At 38.4% G+C, this 23094-nt stretch overlaps 2 protein-coding genes and 1 long non-coding RNA gene across 5 annotated transcripts in view; 2 read left to right on the top strand and 1 right to left on the bottom strand.

Annotated features, from left to right (window-relative positions):
- The first annotated feature begins 5560 nt into the window (after nt 1-5560).
- Nucleotides 5561-18428, top strand: RP2 (RP2 activator of ARL3 GTPase). The gene is made up of 5 exons (XM_058185693.1): nt 5561-5842; nt 9289-9954; nt 12377-12491; nt 15592-15677; nt 16501-18428. The coding sequence occupies exons 1-5, from the start codon at nt 5708-5710 to the stop codon at nt 16582-16584; spliced, it is 1086 nt and encodes a 361-aa protein (XP_058041676.1). The 5' UTR covers nt 5561-5707; the 3' UTR covers nt 16585-18428.
- Nucleotides 17360-23027, bottom strand: LOC131199679 (uncharacterized). Of its 2 annotated transcripts, XR_009155384.1 has the most exons (4): nt 22921-23027; nt 21830-21915; nt 20475-20731; nt 17360-17488 (listed from the first exon to the last, which is right to left on the bottom strand). It is a non-coding gene; the product is annotated as an uncharacterized LOC131199679 (long non-coding RNA). The 2 variants fall into 2 exon arrangements; XR_009155383.1 differs by lacking the exon at nt 22921-23027 and having other exon boundaries at nt 21830-22424.
- The window catches only part of JADE3 (jade family PHD finger 3), a 56178-nt gene continuing 55396 nt past the window's right edge, over nt 22313-23094 (top strand). The window contains exon 1 of one of the 2 annotated variants that reach the window (XM_058185691.1): nt 22313-22721. The gene's annotated coding sequence lies outside the window, so the exon portion shown is untranslated. The remainder of the gene's footprint in view (nt 22722-23094) is intronic. The other variant, XM_058185690.1, reaches the window with a different exon arrangement.

Here is a 23094-nt window from a genome sequence, read left to right as displayed (position 1 = left end):
CAGAGCTGGTAGCCGGCGCTCCCCCCCCCCAACCCCAATCCATGATGCGTGAGAGGCATGCGCAGACGACGATACACAGCGCATTATTGTGGAACCGGTGGGTGGTTAGAAAATTTTACTACTAACAGAAATACAAAAGTGGGCGATAGGTATAAAAAGATTGACTACCCCTGATCTAGACCCATTTCAGTTAATTTCAGGCCTGGATATGGGACTCACATAGCATTGGTTGTACTTTTGGATGACCTCTGGCATGAGCGGGATAGGAGTGTTGGAAGAAATATCCATCTGGGTTCAGTTCCAAGTGGGGACAAAGACACTGGAAACATGGAGGCTGCTTGGAAAGATGGTTTAATGGTGGTCAGGATCACATGGCTTGAGATCCTGAACAGAAAAAGGGCTGAGATCCTGTGGACTCCCTGGCTTTATGCTTTTTCTGAGCTTTGAACTTTCTGGGGCACAGGAAGAGTATCCTGATTGGTTGTCAGACTCCCAGGGGGTGGGGGTCTTAGCTAGCATTGTAGGTTGTCCCTCAAGCTTGCCTGAGCCTTGCCATGTGGTGAGTTTCTGTTCTATTGTGTTGCAAATGGGGGGATTGAGTGAGCTTGGTTGAGGCTTTAATGGCCCATTGACAAAGGTGGGGGGGGGGAGTCAGGAAATTGCAGGGAGCTGCTTTGTCTTTAAAACATATTTCTCCATTTCTCATCCAGGGAAATATATTCTGCCTTTTAAGTATTTTCTAAAATATTTCATTCTTCTAGGAGGGAGGTGGGTGCTAAATTCCTACAGGAGTAGCACTTCCATCCTTGTTCTCCTTGACTTCTCAGTGGCTTTTGATATCGTGGCATCCTTTTCAAACCATGGCATCCTTTTTAACCAGTTCTGGATATTGGGAATGAGTAGCACTGTATTGGGTATACTGTATACTGTGTTGGTTTTCCTCCTTTCCCTGGGGTTGGTCCCAATCAATGATTGGGAATGAGAGGTCCTGTCTTCATCCCCTGCCTGGTGGGGATTTTTCAGGGTTCTATACTCTTTCCACTTCTGTTCAATATCTACCGTATTTTTCGGAGTATAAGACACACTTTTTTGTCTCCCAAAAGGGGGTGAAAATGTCTGTGCGCCTTATAGTCCTAATATTGCTGAACCCCTACCCACCCGCCGGCTGTTTTTTTGCCTCCGCATGCCCCTTTTCAGGCCTTTTTTTCAGCCTTTTCAGGCCTTTTTTCAGCCCATTTTTGAGGCTTTTTTTTCAGCCCATTTTCTAGGCTTTTTTGGACCATTTTTTTTTGGAAAAAGCCTCAAAAAGGGGCTGAAAAAAGCCACAAAAATGAGCCAAAAAAGGCTGAAAATTTGGCTGAAAAAAGCCTAGAAAACAGGCAGAAAAAAGACTGGAAAATGGGCCAAAAAAGCCTGAAAAAGGCCCAAAAATTGGGCATACAGAGGCCAAAAACTTTTTTTGTTGATTTTCTCTTCGTCAGGTGCATTTTATAGTCCGAAAAATATGGTACATCACAGGTGTCAAACTCGCCATATCACGTTACCATCACATGACGTTTTGTGACATTTCCCCCCTTCATGGAGCTGGGGTGGCTGTGGCAACACATGCGGCCTGCAGGCCACCAGTTTGACACTCTTATCTATATGAACTCATTTGGTGAGGTATTATCAGTATGCTGGAAATAGCCAGCTTTGTTACTCACCTCTTGGTAAATTAAGTGATGCTGTTGAACTTCTGCCCTAGAGGCTGTAGGTATTCAACAGGCTTCAGCTAAGTCCTAGCAAGGTTGAGTGGGTTTGGGGATATGCAGGTACATCTTTAGTTCTGGATGGGATTGCACTGCCCTAAACAGACTTGGTACAGAAACTGGGGTTCTCTTGGACTCATAACTCCTACTCAAAGATCAGGCAACAACCTTAGCCAGAGGGCCTCTGTGCAATTGAGCCTGTTCCTGCATTGGAAGGTTCTGCTTGCAGTCACTTGTGCCCTGGTCACTCCTTGAATGGATTACTGTAATTCGCTCTTCTTTGGGTTACCCTTGAAGTGCATCGAGAGTTACAGTTGATATAAAATATGACATAGCAGGCTGGTAACACATGTTCCTTAATCAATGCATGGTACATTTGTATCCCGTGATATCTTGGTTGCTAATATGTTTATTGATTCAATTAAAGGTGCTAGTAATCATCTATAAAACCCTATATGGCATGGGCCAGGGTTGAGGGGCTGCCCCTTCCCAGTTGCATCCACCTGTCCCATCAGATCCGGCAGAAGCAGCATATTATAGGCCCCATCTATGAAAGTGTCATCTAGCAGGACCCAGGAGGACAGCCTTTTCTGCTGTGGTGTCCACCCTTTGAAACATCATTTCCACAGATCTTAGATTGGCTGCAACCCTGATAGCCTTTAAGACATGGCTTTGGCAATGGAGGTTCAGCAATGGTTGGGAACTTTTACAATGCATGTATTGAGATGGATTTTGCTGCTGATCATATTTATTTTTGTTTTTAGTGATTATTGGTTTTATGTGTTATGTTTATATAAAACAGGTTATATAAAACAGGTTTTAACCTGTTTTTAATTGGTGGTTTTTAACTGCCCAGAGTTACTTAGGTGAGATAGTAGCCATACAATTTGAATAAATACGGTATGCATTCATTTAAAATTGATTAAATTCTATAAATGCCAGCAAGTGAAAAATTAAGAAATAAAGACTTAGTACCATGATCCAATATAAACCGCAACAAGTCCTATGTACATTTATTTATGTTAAATTAAATACAGTAGCATTTACTTATTAAACATGCATAAAATAGATTTACATGGCTTTTGGAATAATTGTTTTTTATTTGCCTAACTACACAAGGATTTATGCTATTCTGTATCATGAAGGTTAGCAGGTTTTTTTTCTCAGAAACTAAAATATTTGATCTCATGCTTGGCATCATGAGATAATACATGTAATACAAAAGCAGACCATAAAGTATTTATTACCAAAGCTACATCTTCAATCCAATCTGACTCCGAGTTCACCAGCTGCAGTGGAATTCTAATTTCAAGAACAGAAAGGTCACAAATGATCAAGAGACAATTTCCTTCTATTAAAATCAAGAAGGCATTTTTGGATCATCTTGAAATTAATTCACAGAAAAAGGGAATAATCAACATAGTTAGTTACCGGTACATCCTTCGAATATGTTGATTAGACTAGTGGTCCCCAACCCCCTGGTCCATGGACTGCCACTAGTCCACTGCCAGTCAGGAACCGGTCCACATAAGCAAGCGAAGCCCCATCCCATGCGGAACCATGATGAAACCACTCCCCCACCCTGTCTGTGGAAGAACTGTTCTCCATGGAACTGGTCCACGACATCCAAAAGGTTGGGTGCCACTGGATAGACTAAAGAGGCTGGGATCTGGGACAACACCATGAGATTGGGATTACCCAGCCTCTTTAGTCTATCCAGTGGCACCCTTTGGCTTTGGAAGTCAAACCTCTCCTTTTTTATTTATTTAAGGTGCTACTTTACAAAAGAAAACCTATCTATATCATAGAGAAAGGGTATATTGACACAAACCAGTTCTCTAATATTGCAACTAAGAGCTGTTACAATTTTCTTCCCCTTGATTTTAAGAGGACTAAATTATAAATTGTATGCTATTCATACAATATTTATATAGGATGTTGTAATTTATTCTGCAGCAAGAAAAGGATTAGAAACCACCTTTTAAAAGTTAATGCATTAATATGATTCAAATATATTTTTCATGTTACACTGTCTTCTCAACATGCAAAAAGATAGGTAGCAAATTACCACAGATGTTAATTATATTTCAATTATTTCTTTTAATACATATATACACACACATATCTTGAATTCAGATGTACTTATCATGGTTAGTAACTTGTTTGGATCCGAAAGTGAGCCATCAGACTTGCTTGGTACTCAAATGATAGACCACCAAAAAATGCTAGAGACATATGTTAGAGAGGGAACAAAATCTTCTCTGGAGAAGGAAACAGCAAGAAGACTGCGTGGATATATTTAGATTGTGATAAGCAGCTGAGATTTAGCTTAAAGCCTTTACTTTGTTTGCTTCTGGTTAAGTATACACAAGACTGCTTTCTTAACTCTTCACACACTTTTAATAGGCACTTCATATTTCAAAATCATTGAGAGCTACCCAGCATACAAATTTAATAAATAAAATACTATCTAATCATCTCAGCTGCCTAGCAAAATGTTGGCAGATGTTACTGACTAAATAAAGTGTGCACAAGGGATTTTAGTCCTGTAGATTTACTAGTGTAGCAGGAAACAGTGAGTTCCAGTCCAGCCTCCAGCACAAAGCCAGCAGTGAAATTTTGTACCAGTCACCCTGTGAACCATGGACATAGAAAGAAGGAAAGAGCAAATCGTCTGAAAATCTTGCTAAGAAAACTTGAGAGACTTGTCCAGCCAGAATCAAGACTGACTTGAAGGTACAAAGCAAATTAAAACCTATGCTCCTATTGAGTGATTATGTGCCATGAAGACATTGTTAGCTCTTAATTAGCTTTTTCTCCATGATCTGTCTCTAACTTGATCTTTCCAATCTTCCATCCATTACCACTGTAACTGAATCCATCCAGCTTACTGCTGGTGATCCTCTTCTCCTTGCTTCCACTTTTTCTAGCACATAACCTTGATCAGAGATGGTCTTCACATAATGTGTCCTAAGTAGGATAATTTGATCCTGATCATTTGTGCCTCAAGTAAGAACTCTGGGGGGAATGTTTATCTTAATAATCTATATAGAGCAACGTTTTATATTTCCTTAGAAGTCCCATCATATTCAGCAGAAACCTCTTCCCAAATAAGGTGGCATAAAAAAAGCTTTCTGCTGACAGTATTCCGCTTTTTAATGTGTAATTATAAAAAAATTCGTCTTAAAGAGTGAAATATTATACCTTAAGAACCAGAACAGAACATCTGCCTTGGTAACAAAAAACTTGCTGTACTTTCTAGAAAAAAAAGGTTAAATCTTCACAGGTCATGCTATAAATATATGATAAAACAGCCGACCATTCCAGTTAGTAGCCTAATCCACAATATTTTACTGCACCCAGGAAAGAAGGAAATCGTAGGTTCACGTGCATTTGATCTTTAAGGCTGGTAACACTGTACTCCTTGTGCATCAGCAGAATGCCTTTTTTCCACACTGAGCAACCTGTGTTCACACCCTACTCGAGGCTTCAGCAGCGACATACGGTTCAACTCATTCATTCACCGAGCGCCCTCACGTGCCCCCAGCAAAAGCAACATATGGCGGGGGGGGGGGACGCAGAATGGCGACAACGCATCGTTCTTTTTACACGCAATTCTTTTCCCGGCTTTCCACCCACGGGACTCACGGAGAGCTGCGGGGTCGACGACGCGCTTCGTTATTTGTCAGCGAACCAGAACTGACGGGAATCTTTCGCTCTACGATGCTGATTGGGAGAAATCCCGGGAAGGGAGGAGCCGCGGTCGCCATGGGAGACGGGTGAGGGAGAAGCCGGAAGCAGGCGCTTTAAAGAGAGGGTGGGGCGTATTCAGTTATATTTCCTCCGCGGGAGCCGCTGGGGCTGTTCGGGCTGGAGGGAGGCGCAGCGAAGAGAGGGCTGTTTTGCGGTGCCCGTTGTGTGTCTGTGGGTGTTCGTGCTCTGAGGTGAAGGGACGGATTATGGGCTGCTTCTTCTCCAAGAGGCGGAAGGAGGCCAAAGAGGCGAAGGCTGGCGCGGAGAGCGGAGACCGGAATGGCTCTCTGTCCGCCGAGGCCGACAAACAGCCACAGTATAGTTGGGACCAGCGAGCCAAGGTAACCGCGATTTCCTCCTTTGAAAGCGGCTGTCCTTGGGGTGGGGTGGAGGGGTTCGCTGCTAAGCGCACAGGGCTACTTCCTCTTCTTTGCTGGCTGTGTTTGCACAACATATTGGGATACGTGGGGCTTGGCTGGTGGTGTGTCGCGCGACCCCTCGCCAGTTTGGCTTAGATCACGGATCAGGGTGTCGTGTGAACTCAATCAGTTGAGTTAATCCCCTTCCCTGCGAGACGGTATATTGGGAGAACACCAACCGTTCCTTTGAAACAATAGAAATATTTGTAGCTCGGGTTTTAAGATTTTGGCACTGGTTTGCTTTCCAGGCTTGTTTCAATTTACTTTCTGAACGTTTCGTTACCAGACTAGGTAACATCATCCAGCAGGATTGTCTTTTCCTATTCTCCTGTTCTTCCAGGAACTCTTTTCTCTCTCGTTCCAAGGAGATTTTCCTAAACTTCGGTTTTCCTCAAACAGATTCTAGCTTTCTTGGGAGTGGAACTCTCAAAAAATATCCACTGTGGATTATGCTGAATGAGGATTCTGGGTGTTGTGCTGGATTTGGGGAAGTTTGTTTTTTTGGCCCATCTGATGCCCCACCATCACCTTTTGCAATGTTTTTGCTTGCCTGCTTGGTCTTATCAGATTATTTCTGTAAAGGGCACTTGTTGCTTGTGTGACAAATAGGCATTATCTGCAGCTTCTTCAGGATTTGAAAGGTCGGTTATTCCAGTCATCTCAAAAGATGTGTGGTTAGATATTCTTTACCAGCCTTTAACCATCCTGGTGAATTTGAAGAATTGTGGTGAGCTTTCTCTTCTGTGTGGTATGGAGCTTTCCAGCCTTTGGAAGCAGTGATTTCGGTTTCCTTGGGCAGATAAATCATATTTAAATTAAATTATTACAATGTATTCGTGCATGGATGTCATAGATCAATACTGCTGCAAAGTTAGAGATACTGTAAGATGTTGAAATTTAAAAAAAAAATATATCAGGGATCCTTTGGAGGAAACGGGTGTCAGCCCATATTTTTGAAGTGTAGACAAATTGGTGAAACTATCACAATTAGTTTAGCATTACCACAATCTTTCTTGTTGACTTCTGTTTTATCAATTATAATTTAGTCTGTGTTGGACTTGGTAAATATTGAAACCTGATAGTGATAGTTCAGAGCACATCAATCTATTCTTGTGTACATAATCTAAGATATAATGATCTTTCATTGTTTTCCATCTAGGTATCTCTTGTGTATAAAGAATGAGACTGCGGGTAGTGACACAAGCTTTTATATCCCCAGAGGGTTCTCTTTTTTTTCCCCATAAATGAAGCTGTATGGAAGATACATAACACAACCCAGGAGTTTTTTCCCCTTTAAGAGAGGGCCACCTTCAATTGTCCTTTACATTTGGTGCCTAAGGAAGCTTTGAAATATTTTTTGACTCATTTCCTTTGAGTTATGAAAATAACTTCTCTATAATTTGCAATGACCAAAGGCTGGAAGTTTTAGGGACTTCCATATGCATTTTGGGGTGGGGTTATAGCATTACTTGTTGTATTTATGAGTTGATTGCTCCATTGAGTTGAATTGAACATATCACCTTGGGATTTCCCGGTGATTTCCTTTTCAGGGGCAATCAGGCCACATATGGCATAATTTTCAAGGCTAAATGACTTCTTTCACCTATTCTTTAAATTTGTGGGTGCACAGAATGTTTAAAAGTGAAATATGAGACCCCCCCCCCCCCGAAAAATACAGTATTTCCTGATTTTCTAACAAACATCCTTTTAAACTGGCTGCCACCTATTTTCCCTATACTATTCATGTTACCGGTAATTGTAAACACTTGGCCTTGATTATGGACGTAATATCAATATTTAGATTTATAAATGAATTTAAAATTAAAAGCAAATTGCAGAAATTAATTGAATCTTATTTTATAACTTTCAATTTTTATATTTCAAATGCCATTTTGTATCAGCTGGTGCTTTAGAATGGGTTATGCCAAGTAATAAATTTAACTTGTCCTAATATTAGGAAGAATTGAAATTGAAAGATGAGGCTTTATAATAAATCATTTTAATGGGGACTACAAATATTATACAATGGATAATTTAACTTTGGTTGTGATATCCATTTAAAGGTGTGCTTAGCTTTTTTTCCCTTGAAATGATTGGGAACATTTTGACGTTCGAGGAAGCTATAGTAAGCTGAATTGAAATGCTGCTTTCAAAGATGATAGCATGTGGAATTATATTGTTATGTCATTATTTGCACAATCCTGCCAAGTTTAGTGGAACAACTTTTTTTTAGATTAGGTTAATTAGTTGTGACACAGCTTCTCAATTCCATTTGGCTTAATTTTAATTAGTACCTGCTGTTTTCCTATTTTATATCTTGGATGTGCAATGAAGTATATGAAACTATAAATTTTATTTTTTATCTGGCTAAATATTTTTTCAGTATTCTCTAGAATGGAATATGTGGTATGATTCCTCAAAATATGATACTTGATTTATATGCATTGTCTAGAGCAGGGGTGTCAAACTCGTATCATCATGTTATATGACATATCACAACTTTCCCCCTTCACTAAAATCGGGGTGGGCGTGGCCAGCATGTGATGCATCCAGCCCATGGGCTGCGAATTTGACACCCGTGGTCTAGAATCTATATATTTATGTAACTACGTAATTAAATCAAACACATTTTAAGATAAATGGTTATGCTTTTCTGATAAAATCCATATTTTTAAATGTAAATGTTTAATACAGTACTTCAATATTATATTCAGAAGTACAATTCTATTACAATCTTGCAAGAAATCCTTGATATCAGTAAACTTAAACCACTAAAAATGACAAGTGCAAAAGATCAGATTCACACATGAAGGTTCAGTTAAAATGATTTATGGCTAAAAGCCTACGCAGAGGAATCTTCTCAACTAATAGCACTGGTTAGTGCTGACTATTAGCAGTGGCAATCAAGCATGATTGGACTTAATTGGACTTAATTTGCTTGTGGTTACATAGGGTTCTTAGCAGTTCCCCCTTTTCACTGTGCCTCCAGGTTCTCCCATGCCTTCTCCTACAAAATATTTGATTTTCTTTTTATGCTGTGTTGTCACTTTGTAAATGAATAGTATTTCACCAATCAATAGCATACTTGAACTATCATACAGAATACTGTTCTGTATTGATTAACAATTTGTAAACTCTTACTAGAAGTTCTCTGACTAAAAAAAACCTTTCCTTCAGTCTCTTCAACAGTGGAATAGAAATGGTGACTATCTTAAGAGAAGAAATAAAATAACATTGATACTAGATACTAGAAATTAATATAGTACACTAAATATTGAATCTAAATTTTTCCCAGACTTGAAATGATGGGGAATATTTCATGACTTTTAAGAATATATCTTGATTATAAAATATTGCTTTTGTTGTAGATTGATCCGAAAGATTACATGTTTTCTGGACTCAAGAATGAAACAGTTGGACGTTTACCTGGGAAAGTTGCAGGGCAACAGTTTGTCATTCAGGACTGTGAGAATTGCAATATTTATATATTTGATCATTCTGCAACAATCACTGTTGATGATTGTATAAACTGCCAAATTTTTCTAGGACCTGTAAAAGGCAGTGTGTTTTTGCGTGACTGCAAAGACTGTAAGTGTGTTGTGGCATGCCAACAATTTCGTACTCGAGACTGCCGAAAGATAGAAGTATTTCTGTGCTGTACCACCCAGCCCATTATTGAATCTTCTACAGGTATGAAATTTGGCTGTTTCCAATACTATTATCCAGAGCTGGCTTTGCAGTTGAAAGATGCTGGGCTAAGCATCTTTAACAACACATGGAGCAATATCCATGACTTCACACCAGCTTCAGAGGAAAATAACTGGGGTCTTCTAGCTGAGGATGCTTTAGTTCAAGACTATGTACCATTGCCGACTACTGAAGAATTAAAAGTTGTGAGGATTTCAACTGATGTCAACAAGAGCATAATTCCAATAACCCTGGGAGGACGACCCAAAAAAAGTGAGGAATCTTGCTTAGTAGTGTTCTTTGCTGGAGATTATACAACTGCCAATGCAAGGAAGTTAATTGATGAGGTAAGAAGCAATTTACTATACTTTATATTTTGGGTTTAAAACTAAAACTATTTTACCTTTTTAGAAAAGGTAAGCTACAGATCTGTAGCTTTTAAATGGCTTTTAGAAGGCATAATCAAATCCTGACATAATGAAATTTTGAAATGTGTTCCTTTATATGACTGTTTATGCTTTTTAGCCTGAAAATATATAACCTGTAGTAAAATTTGAGGATACACATAAGGGTTGCAGACGGAGAAGAATCCCACTTCATAAATTGAGTCTGCTGGTACAGCATTAAGGAGAATCTTGTAAAAAGGTGTTTGTAATATCCTCATGGTAAATGTTTTTCTGTATCTAATTTTTAATTCAGAAAAGATCAGTGGCTGTGCAAAAAATGTCCAACCAAGTTCTTTGATCTACAGTTAGGATAGGAATCTTGTTTTACTGCAAGTGTGTTTTGCTAGGGCAGAAGTACAAAAAAGAAGAAAAGGGTCCAGGAGCCATATGCAAATTTCTTTAGCATGCAGAGTGGGAGGAGCTATACATTGGATTTTCACAGCCTATTAAAGAGTCTTAAGGCACAAAATAGATACTTAAGCCTTTGCAAATGCTTTAATCTCTTTCCCGAAAGAGCTTTGATGCTGCTTGTTAGATTACATTATATTTTACACTAGCCGGAATGGACCTTAGACCAGCCGAACTTGTGCATCCTTGTTTCAAGGTCTAGAAGGAATTGGAAATTTCCAGTCAATCAATGTCTGACTAACAGTTCTTTAGAATCAGAGTTAGGAATCATATAGATCATTGAGTTTATCCTCCTGCTTATGACAAAATCCAAATTAAATCATCTGGGCATTTAAATTTGAATTGTTATACATTGTCATAAATTATTCATCGGACTTAATCTTTCTCACTGATTGATGGTTCATTTTCTTGACTTAGGTCTCATTCAAGCTATTTCTGAATCACATAATGATGTGGAGTTCTTTTTTTAAAATCAAGTTTTTATTTTTTTTAAAATTTATATATGTGTGAATGGTGTGAGTATCATGCATTTCCATACATATAAACATATTCCTAATTATTACATTCCATTTTCCTTATTCCATATTATTTACTCCTACCTTTTACACAAAATTTTAATTTTCATATAAATATTAACTAGTATGCAATAACATCTAAACAGAGTTGAGTCAGCATCCATATTATCTTCCATTATAATTTCAATAGTATAACCCTCAAGGAAAAAAAAATATGAAATTGCCCGTCTGTTTTTTTTTTCTGTACACCATATTTCACCCATTTGTACAACAATCCCTCTCCTTTCCGCTTCTTTCTCTTTCCTCTCCTCTCCTCCCCTCTCCTACTTCCCTCCTTCTCCTCTCCTTCCCTTTCTCCTTCTCCTGTCCCCTCTCTATTTCATCTCTCTCTTCTTCTCCACTTCTATCTCCTTCCCTTTCTACTCTTCTCCTCCCCTCCCCTCTGCTTTCCCCTCTCTACCCTTATTCTTTCTCCCCTTCTCTCCTAGTCCCTTCCATTCCACTCCATTTCTTTTTCTTTTCGTTGTTGCATATAATATTCCCAATACCTATAGAATATGGTGTGTTTTCCAATTAATATCTCTTTCAACTATAACCATACAGCTTCTTTAAATTGCATTCAAAAATCAAAGAAACAGATTTAATCACTTAAACATATATTGTTAATAATCATAGTTATACTATCATTGATTAATCACGTTAATAATTTTATACACATCATTCTAGACATATATATGCAACTGCAATATTCTTTTAATACTAACATTACTTCATTAATCAAACAGCATACCGTCTAAATATCAGTTTCTTATATCCTCACATTTCAATTTTACCACTATTTTCATTCTTTATGTCTATTTTTCATATTTCTTTTCCTAACTTATTTGGCTTTGTGATACATTGCTTTACACCCTCCATTCTAAACTTCCACTAATATTTTTCTCCCCTCCCCCGTCCATATTATTATATTCAAGGACATGGTACTCTGTTTTGTCATTCATATTCCCATTCTCTAACTCTTCCTTTCTGTATATTTTATGAATATACAGAAAGGTGGTCCCCCTTTGTTTAACCACCCCTCCACTATGGCTTCTAGTGAAGCCCCCGAAAGGGAGAGTTCGGAACGGACCTATGGAGATCGTGGATCTCGCACCAAAGGCGCCGGAAGTTCAACCGGAAATCTCCCCTTGTGGAGTTCTTTATATGGCTCAATGTTATGTATCCCCCCAATTTATTACGATTTAGAGGATATATATGGCTTTTTATAATGGGGAAATTGCTGTGAAGAAACATTTGCATAAAAATAAATATTTTAGTTTTTCTAAGGACTACTTCCGTATGTTGTTTATTAAAATTTTACATGCTTCATATGTATTCCAATTCTTACTGAAATTCAATAGATGACTGGCAAAGGCTTTTGGCTGATACAGACAAAAGAAGTTTCAATGAAAGCTGATGATGCTCAACGAGTGTTCCAGCAAAGAGCATCTGAATTCATCCCGTTACTTGACAAAGGTATAATTATTTGAAAAACTAAAACCTTGAAAAATTAAAAATTTTCTTAAATCTGAATGTAATTCCTAAGGCAGAGGCCAATGAAAATTATACTGTACATAAATCTTTTTAAAAACGCTTTGTCAAGTGGCACATTTCACTTGCTCCCAAATCAAAAAGTAAGCAGGGAATAAGTATAAACAGACAATATCCAGTATAATGTCCACTTTCTGTACTTTGTCAAGCTAGGCTAGTCAACTCTAGCTGAAATCATTTCTGGAGAACAACTCCCAACAAATGTGTACACAGGCATATGTACACATGTATTTCCATTTATATACTTGCTAGAAGTTTCATTCCAAGAAAATCCAAGTCAAGAAAATAATGTATAAATAGCTACTTTTATACTGTATTTTTCAGAGTATAAGACACACCAGAGTATAAGACGCAGCTTAGTTTTTGGGGAGGAAAATAGAGGGGGGGAAATTCTGCCTACCAGGTATTCATCTGGCTAGTGTCCTCAGTCTGGTCAGCTTCAGCACATTAGTTTGTTTTTATCTCCTGCTTGGGGATAAAAAACAGCTTCTAAAGCACAACTGATCTTTGGAGAGAGAAGCAATGAGAAAAGCAGGCAAACCATGGAGATTGTTTCATTTGCTAGCGCCTCGTTAGGGCTGAAAAATACTTCACAGCTGACTGAGCAGGCAAAGCACGGAAGATCGCATCACTGAAAAAAAGCTTCTAAAGCACAGCTAAGAGTCAGAGGGAGCAGGCAAAGCACGGAGATCGCTTCACTCGCTAATGCCTCATTAGGGCTGGAAAAAAGCTTTGAAAAAGCTATATCCGGAGTATAAGACGCACCCAAATTTTCAGCCTCTTTTAGGAGGGAAAAAAGTGTGTCTTATACTCCAAAAAATACAGTATGTATATAGAATAAGATTCATTATTTATGGAATAGATTCCTCCAATTATACAATCATATTGTCAAATGGAATATTCTCATATGCACTCACATTCTCTTTCCATCATAAAATGGGGAGAAAGCTACATGGAGATAGGAGAGACTCGATGGAAACAAAACTGGATAGTGATGATATAGAAAAGGATAGGGAAGGGAAAAAAGGATGCCATGTTTCAGCATTATAGCAAAATTTAAATCGACTAGGCAAGCAGCCCCTTCTAAGTGGTGGCTTATCTTAAAAGACTGATCTTGATGTCTTCAGCCCCTTGACCCTCTACCTATGCTCGCAATGAGCAATGCTAAATTGCTCAATTTCGGCTATAGTTTATTCTCAGTGACTGTAGAATCAGCTTATAGGTAATATTTGGGGGGAGAAGACATAGTTCCTACTAGTAAATATACCTTTTATAATTAGTCCCTTTTTTCTTTCACAGACATGAGGGATTTACTGTGTTTTAATTTATTCCCACCCTGTGCTATATGCAGGATCTTTGAGAAATTTACAGAATATAAAATATTCAATAACAACTATACAATAAAACATATAAAATTATATATGTAAAAGTGACAAGGGAATTGAAAACAGAAGTGGAAACAAAAAAAACCCTCACACTTTTCCAACAGTTAACTAGAAAAGGTCTTTCTGAAGAGCCTCTGGTGGCTCAACGGACTAAGTCTGTCTGTTATTAACACAGCTGCTTGCAATTACTGCAAGTTCAAGTCCCACCAGGCCCAAGGTTGACTCAGCCTTCATCCTTTATAAGGTAGGTAAAATGAGGACCCAGATTGTTGGGGGCAATTAAGTTGACTTTGTATATAATATACAGATGGATGAAGACTATTGCTGAACACATTGTAAGCCGCCCTGAGTCTTCGGAGAAGGGCGGGATATAAATTCAAATTAAAAAAAAAAAAAGAGCTTCTTCAACAAATGTTTTGGTACTGTAAAATGAGTGCCTCAGAAACTTCCAGGGGTGATCATTCTATAGCCGTGATGGCGAACCTATGGCATGTGTGCCGCAGGTGGCACACAGCGCCCTCTCTATGGGCATGTGAGTCATCACCCCAGTTCAGCTTGCCGCGCATGCACGTCCACGTCCACCTCCTGCCAGCCAGCTGGTCGTCAGGTCTGTGCTGTGCATGTGTGGGGGGTGGGCCGCATGGGGGGGAGTGCACACATATGCGGGGGCCAGAGGCATGCAGGGGGCGCACATGCACCCACGGGCAGCCGGGCACATGCGCGAGGCCCATGTGTACGTTGCATTTTGGAACCATGCACGCTTTGGGCACTCGGCCCAGGAAAGGTTAGCCATCACTGTTCTATAGTATATGTGCAACCACATCCAAAGCTCATCTGAGAGAATGCAAAATAACACTGTGCATTTGGCAGACATAGCAGAACCTCCCCCACAATCTCAGCATTTGATCAGATCTGTAACACTAATGGTGTCAGGATTCTGGTCCAAACTTATACATTTTAAGCAAAACCCTGCAGATTCTAACCTAAAGCGATTCAGTTGCTTCAGCAGAAATTATGAGATGATACACCTTACTCAGCAATATGATTACTGCAATCTACATCACTGCCACTTCTAGGTCAAATGGAAGGAAAACCTCACCTACATTGTAGTGATGTAAGCATAAATTACATTGTAGTGATGTAAGCATAAATTTGCATATGTAAGTTGTCCCCAAGTAATAACTTGCAAGTCTGGTAGTCATACAGTATAATAATTTAAAATAAAGTAACAGTAATGAGGTATGGTTCCAAAGCTCCTGAAGATTATTCTCAGTGGCTTCATATAAATGTTAAATAGTATTAAGTTAGTGCTTTATAACATTCCACAACAGATCTACCAGTCAGAAATACAGCCATTTAGTATTGTTTATGGAAGAAGGAGTCAGATACAGTTAACACAATATCCTCAATTTATGCAATTCAGAAAGGGACCATTGTTGACAAATATGAAAAGTTAATAGGAGATCAATCAGAAAAATATAGGATTGTACCTGGTATATTTTCCCAATATTCCAGAGCAGATTTGGGAGAAGTCTGCAATGCAGAAAGAATTATTTTGTTCAGTTTCTTGTACTCCCAGGCATACAGAATTGAAGACAACTTAATATCAAAATACAAATTGTTAATTATTCCTTTTCTAGGTCCTGTTGTTGCTTTAGAGTTTAATGGAGATGGTTCTATAGCAGCCTGTCAGGACAATGTTGTTAATGTCTTCAGTGGAGCTCAGGTGAGTAGTGGTGCAGATTTTCTGGAGATTATAGCATATTTTTCCAGTGTACTACTTTCTCCATAGAATTTTACTTTTTAAAAATAAAATTAATTCTGTCCTTTCTCTAGAAACTTGAAAAAGATAGGGCACATGTATGATTCTATTTGGTGATAGTAATAAATAAAGGTACATCCATTCTGCTTCTAAAAAGTCACGTTTTCCTAATTATATCAGGGATGTCAAATTCACGGCCAGATGCATTACGCGCTGGCCACGCCCACACCCACCCCTGGTTTAGTGAAGGGGAAAAAAGTCTTGATATGTCATGTGACGACATGATGCTGTGAGTTTGACATCCCTGATCTATATTGTCAATATGCCCTAGTGACTGGGGCAATGAAAAATGTTTTACATTTTTACAGTATTAATATGTTTTGCATTTTTATTATATATTTTATGAATTTGGAATCCAGATGTAAATACTTTTAAAAAATACATGGTGAGTCTCTTAGTATTCAATTAACTGTGGGCCCATAATTTCTGGGCCCAAAATTAATTGAATAATTATGTTAAATTAATTCTTGAGGTGAATTATTTTATGTATTAGCTAGAAGATACCAAGTCTATATCATTTAAAGAGTCAGATACCATAATTTCAATAGTCTTTTGAAAATGAGAGTATATTTCTATTATGCTTGTGTCATTCAATTTGCAGTTTTAGATTAGCATTCTAATCTGAACCAGTTGACTGGCTTATTTAAAAAAAACAAATTAAAATTCTGGAATAAAACACTTGAGTTCTAAATCTTAATTGTGCTTTCTTTTTTATCCTAAAATACAGGTTTTTGTATCTGAGGACAAGTTGTCTGCTTCAAGAGAAATAGACAATTTCTTTAATTTTGCTGATATGCAGATGGGAATGTGAAAGAAACAAAAGCACCTTACTGAAAAATATCTACCTTGATAGTTGAGTCAAGCATTAGGTTTGTTCAACAGTCTGGATTAAGTGAAATTTTTACCTTTTTTGCCTTTTTCCTTATGATACTGATTTTTCAGTAATACTATAAAATTGAAGTAACTCTTAATCCCTCTTAACTGTAATGTGATTCTTTCATGCATATTATATTTTAATACTATAACATTTTCAGTTATAATGGTACACTAGATGGAAGTATAGATGTTAGAAAGCTGGTGCATATTGAAGATTTTTTATGTGTGTTTGTATCTTCGAGCATAAACTCAATTTTGACAACAACAAGTTTTATAACATTGAACAAGTATTACTAACAATTAGTATGTCCTGAAATTTTCAGACACTTCACATGAAATCAGTATCATTCAAAAGATTTTAAGTCTGGCTGGTTTGTCTCATTACTATAAAATTAGCAACAGTGAGAAAAATAGTTATTTTAACTTTTGCTCTCAATCCAACAGTGACTTTCAACTGTTCGATTATACTTGAATGACCTAACAGTTCAAGAAAAGGCACTTGCGGAAACAGGCAATGGCTTCTGATGAGTGTCTCCAACATAGGGGATTTTATTGTTCTTGTTGCTGTATTTCTGTGGGAGTCCTCCTTCAGATTATTGTATATATTTTTTCCAAATATATTCAATTCACAAATGCAGATCTTACAGAAATGAATGTGACCTGTAGGTCTGATCTCCATTTACAAGTCTTTTTCTGATCCAGAGATGCAAGGCGTTAATAGCTAGAACAGCATTTATCCCCAGGCTGAACTTTATCTTATTTTCTCAAATAATTTTTTTTTACATGCTGAGTTCCTCTCCAAATACAGGAAAGTGGTGGAGCTCTTAAACTGCTTATGACTGCAAAAAACATTAAGAGAATAACATTAAGCAAATGGCGATTCTTAGAAGATGGAAGGCAGGACACAGGTCACAGAGGAACTCTAATATCAACATCCATTCATTAACAAATCAGAAATCGAAATGTAGGCGTATCACACAGCCTGTTCCACCCAAAACCCATACACATAATTTAATAACATGATCCTTTCAACTCAAATATAGGCCACTTCAAAATTTCCTCACAAATTCACTGTTTAATAATGGTTAAAATGAAGCGTCTACACAAATCCTTTCTCAGTACTTCAGATATATTATCTATACCATTGAAGTGGTTTAGAATGGTAAAATATAGATTATGAGAATTAAAAAATAATAATGCAATCAGTTTATCACTTGTTCAAAGTGTAGTAAAATGGCTTTTAGCCATGCTGTAGCTGCCTAGGAGCTTCCTTTAAATAAGAGTAAATGTTGCTGTTTAAGGATTATATTGCAAATTTACTGATATATGAAAGTTTGATATTTTACACAACTGTAAAATTATTATTTTTGGTATGGTTAATGTTTTATATGTAAATACTGGTTTCTTTCTTATATTAGCACTTTATGTTGGATAAAGATTGTGTATAGAATTTTACCTGTACATTTTAACAGAAAACAACTGTAAGAGGAAACAAGAGAGAAAATTTCTGCATTGTGCATTGGCACTCAGTTTAATCAATGGAAGCATCACAGACATTTACTTGTTTTTATATTATCAAAACGGAAGGACTCATGAATTAATTTCTGAATTGTTATGTATTTGATATTGTTTATTAATTGAATTTATTGGTACCATATTGTAGAATTTAAGAAAAATTTATACGGTATGTTATATCTTTTATATACAACTTGTCTAGCATTTGTGAAATGTGTTTTATAATAAATACTTAAATGAAAGCTTTCCTTTATGGCATATTGCATTTAAAAAAATACCATGGTCAGTATTGCACATAGTTTAATTCCTAAATCTTTAAGCTTATACAGGCTCAATTTATGATCACAACAAACTCCAGAATTTTAGTTGTAAGTGGTTGCTGTTATAAATCAAAGAACCATGTGACTGGGCTCAATTTTATGATTGTTTTTACAATGGTAGTAATCATCATGGCTGTTAAGTGCACCACAAGGGCCGTTAAGTGAATCCAGCATATCCAAGGGGCATTTTTTTGCTGTTTTTCTGCTAGAAAATAGCAAAAAGGGTAGCAAATTGTAGTCATGACCTACTACGAATAATGCATCTGGTCATAAATGTGAGTTGGTTGCCAACTGCCCAAAATGCAACATATGACCAAGCGGGTGGAGTTGTTGCAGCAATCGTAACTTCAAAGATGAGTCGTGAGTAGTTTTTTTGAAGTGTTAACCGATTTTTTAATAAGGACTACCTGTAATCTTATTATTTATTTTAGATAGATTTTGTTGGATCTGATGCTGAAAATCACACTGTACAAGAAGTCTAATGAAAAGATGAGTAGGTGACAGAGGGTTAAAGCTCCTTAGAAACTGGGAAGATGACTACAAGTAATCCTTGACTTACAACCACAATTGAGCCCAAAACTTCTATTGCTAAGCAAGGTAGTAAAGTGAGTTTTGCCCCAATTTACAACTTTTCAGTTGGTAAGTGAATCACTGCAGTTGTTAAATTAGTAACACAGTTGTTAAGTGGTTCTGACTTTCCTATTGATTTTGCTTGTCAGGTCACAAACAAGGGGGCCGCGTGTGGCTCAGGCTGTAAGAAGCCTGTTATTAAACACAGCTGCTTGCAATTACTGCAGGTTCTAGTCCCACCAGGCCCAAGGTTGACTCAGCCTTCCATCCTTTATAAGGTAGGTAAAATGAGGACCCAGATTGTTGGGGGGGCAATAAGTTGACTTTGTATATAAATATACAAATAGAATGAGACTATTACCTTACACAATGTAAGCCGCCCTGAGTCTTCGGAGTCTTCACATATAAATGTGATTTTTTTTAAAAAAGGGGTGATCACATGACCTGGGACACTGACCATCATAAATACATGCCAGTTGGCAAGTGTCCAGGTTTTGATCACATGACCATGGAGATGCTGCAAAGGTCTAACTATGAAACATGGTTATAAGTCACTTTTTTCAATGCTGTTGTAATTTTGAAGTCACTAAATGAATGGATGTAAATCAAGGGCCAGCTGTACTTCAATAATCTTGTCATAGTCATTAGACCATAGGAGCCAGCAAAAAATTCTAGTCTTTGTCTACTCATTTAATTTTCCCAAGCTAAAAATGAAAAAGCAATGAATTTACTAGGTAGGTATTAAGGTTACGTCAGAACATCACTGTTTATTTTAAATCTCTCTGCTCAACCTGGTAAAAGCAACAGAATGGTACTACAGCTCTTAGTTTTCCTAGCATTAGTTAATAAAATGACAATGTGAACATAGAACTCAGAATAATTCTGTGATGGTTTTTTCTCAGCATGGTACAAAACCAATGAGTTTTGTACCATGCTTATTTTAGATCTGGATGTGTTGAGTATTTTAAACTTCAAACAAGGCAGTCTGAGCTAGTTATGTTTTGAATGTGCCTAGAGACCAACTTATATTTCTTTAATAAATTGGTTAGATTTATAGAAGATAAATTGACACTGGTGATATATCATCCTACAAGTAATTTACTACCAACAAATATGATTGGGCATTGAGTGCCATGTTTATATCTTGTTTGAGGATATATTACTGTTTCCTAGATAAGAAGTGTAGCTAAAGCTGTAATAGGTAGACTAACTTTGATCTGGCAGTTTCCTTTTGGCATTTAAACTTCCATTCACATTTAGGTTAGTAAAATGTTTTATAAAAGAGCAATCTCAAACATGGTATATTTATTTGCTCAAATAGTAACACTATGGTATGATGAATAGAGCTATGTGTTTATCAGGAACACTGGTTGTATGCTATCAAGTTGCAAATACAATTTTATGAAAGTATAAAAATTACCTTATGGGGAAGTAGTTAAAACAGCTTCAGCTATTCTTTATCAATCATCACTCAGAATGGCTGAGAATCATGAGAAGTTTGCTAGGTTGAAAGTGGTTCTTCTAAATTAAGTTCAACAATTTCGGATATTGAATACAAAAGCAATACTGCAGTAAGTATCCACATGGCTTTGAGAATGTGTCCAAGTCAGTTTTTACTCCTGGTAAAGTATGGTATTCTTGGGTGTTTTTGGACGTGATTTGCCAGTCTTCTTGTATCTAGCCAAAGAAGCACATACTGGATAAAGTTTTTCTGCCTCACTTAGTCTTCCATCACTACCAGTTTCATTTCATTTTCAGAGTTCTATAGTGTTATTCCAGTTTAATTGGCCATACATCAAACATTGGCCATACATCAAACATTTTATCTAGTTTCCAAATTAGACTGATAAATTTGCTGCATTTTTATAATTCAGCTACTGTATGATTTCCTTATGCATAAAGTGACTTCATACATAGAAGTCTCCTTTTCTACAAATAATGGAACGTGAATCAGCAGCTTTTCCATGTCACAACTTTTGTTCAAAACGGGGATTATGAAATTGGCATCATGCTGCAAGCTGTTCTAGCATCTCACACAGATTAAGTGACAAAATTGCATTGTATTGGGATATAATAGCGCTTCCCTAAATGTGCTAAGTTTAACAGAAAAGTGCAAGTATTGACTATCAGGCTGTTTAATATATTTTCATCAGTATTAGAATAATGCATACCAGCTACAGTATTAAATGGTTTGTTTATTCAGACTATTTCTGGATTTGTTGTTATTACTTATTTTCATACAAACTTCATTAAAACCTATGCTAGATCTGAATTGGTAATGGAGTTAAGGTTATATGGGCTTATAATTGAAAGCATCTGAAACATTTTTATATAAGAATGATGGCTTGCCCACCATGTAATTGTAGAAATGATATGATTGTCACAGTGACAATTGTATTATTTGTGTTGAAATAACATTTCCTCCCCTTATTCTCATTGCAGATGACCTAGCTAGTTGACACATGTAAATTTTTGCTGTATCCCAACTCATCCTGATTCTTCCTAAAATTCCTCATGTCTTGTCTTCAGAGATCAAAGGAAGATTTATTGATTTTCTAATGATTTTTTTCTACTTGTCAATTACATAAATATACCCTCAAGCAAAGATCAACTCTTGATGACTGCATCCAGTTTTCTTAGCAATGTTACACAGGTGGTTCACTATGTCTTTTTGGGGATTTTTTTCAATTTCTCAGGCTAGGCAACATTAAAATTGTCATGCCACCCAGCCATTCAAATAATACCATTAACTACTGTAGGACAAACTATGCTTACCTTCAAATACTAGCTAAGATTGGCTGGGCATATGGTGCATATTTTCTTTCCAGAATTGCCTGAATATTTTTGGGTGAATTCCACTGCTATTTATCAGCAAAACAAATGCAATTATTCAGGTTAGCCGCTTCCATGTATACATTAAGTCGTTTGTTTTGCATTATATTAATTGTAACATGTACATAGGTACGATAAAATTTCTCTGGTGGAAGAAAGCATTTTATTTTCAACCTACGCGGTGGGTAGAACGCGATTAAAAAAAAACACGTGAAAGAACGTGATAAAAAAACCCGCTACCGAAACGAGTGTACTGAAGACAGTGGGCATATACCGATTTTTCCAACAATTTGAGGTTGAAAAAAAAAAGTGGAATTTAAGACTATCCAAGCTTTGGGAGGGAACAGCAGATAATGGGCCTCTTGAAAGTTTTGTTTGCTCTGCTGAGCAGGCTAAGAAACCCGGGGGCGGCGGAACGTTTTGCTATGCAGGTGCCAGGCAGCCCGACCGGACTCGACCGCGAGAGAAGAGCCGATCCGCCGCCACTGCCGGCAGGGTGGGAGAGAAGGGAAGGGGAAGAGGCGGAGCCTGAGAGGCGGCGGTGGTGGCGGCAGCAGTAGTGTCAATAATACAATAGGGCTCTTGTACCGCCGCCTGGCCTGCCAAGAGGGAGACTACAAGGACAAGGGCCCGCTTCCCCCAGAGCGCGAGAGGAAAGACGGGGGAAGCAGGCGGCATGTTGCCGGGCCGCGGGCAGGACAGGCAGGCCCCGGGGCAGAGCCGCGGCGATTGAAGGAGGACTCCGATGAGCGACTCCAGATAGCAGCAGCCCGAGCACGACTCCAGGCCCGGCGGAGCGAAAACCCGTGGTCGCCGCCTGCCCCAGAGCCACAAGGTGAGCTTCTGGAGACGGGAGGGTCCACGGCGGCGGCGAGGTCGCGGGCAGGGCCGGGGCTGCCGCGAGTGCGCCGGAAACGCCTCCAGGCGCCCGGAGAGACGGAACGAAGGGCAGCTCCCGGCCCTGGCCGGCTCAGCCGCCGCGATGGAAGGGCCGAGTCGGCTCCAGGTCGAGCTCGGGGTGGCGCTTTACCCACATTTGTCGGTCCCGCCGCTGCACCGAGTCGCGGCTCGCGCCCCCACCCACGCACGGGCGGCGCTTGGCGCCAAGGCCTGGCCGCTGGAGTCACGCTGGCGGGGCGGGAAGGGGCCGAGCCTCCATGAGGTGAGCGGGGAAGGGGTGGAGCCGCCGCGCTAAGCGCCGCCTCAGG

Source organism: Ahaetulla prasina, chromosome 5 (assembly GCF_028640845.1).
Source record: "Ahaetulla prasina isolate Xishuangbanna chromosome 5, ASM2864084v1, whole genome shotgun sequence".
Taxonomy (NCBI): Eukaryota; Metazoa; Chordata; class Lepidosauria; order Squamata; family Colubridae; genus Ahaetulla; species Ahaetulla prasina.
This window is presented reverse-complemented; position numbering and strand designations above follow the sequence as displayed.

Coding starts and splice junctions, on each gene's coding strand:
- RP2 (XM_058185693.1), top strand. CDS start 5,708: ATGGGCTGCTTCTTCTCCAAGAGGCGGAAGGAGGCCAAAGAGGCGAAG. Junction 5,843..9,288: donor GTTGGGACCAGCGAGCCAAG/GTAACCGCGATT, acceptor CTTTTGTTGTAG/ATTGATCCGAAAGATTACAT. Junction 9,955..12,376: donor CAAGGAAGTTAATTGATGAG/GTAAGAAGCAAT, acceptor GAAATTCAATAG/ATGACTGGCAAAGGCTTTTG.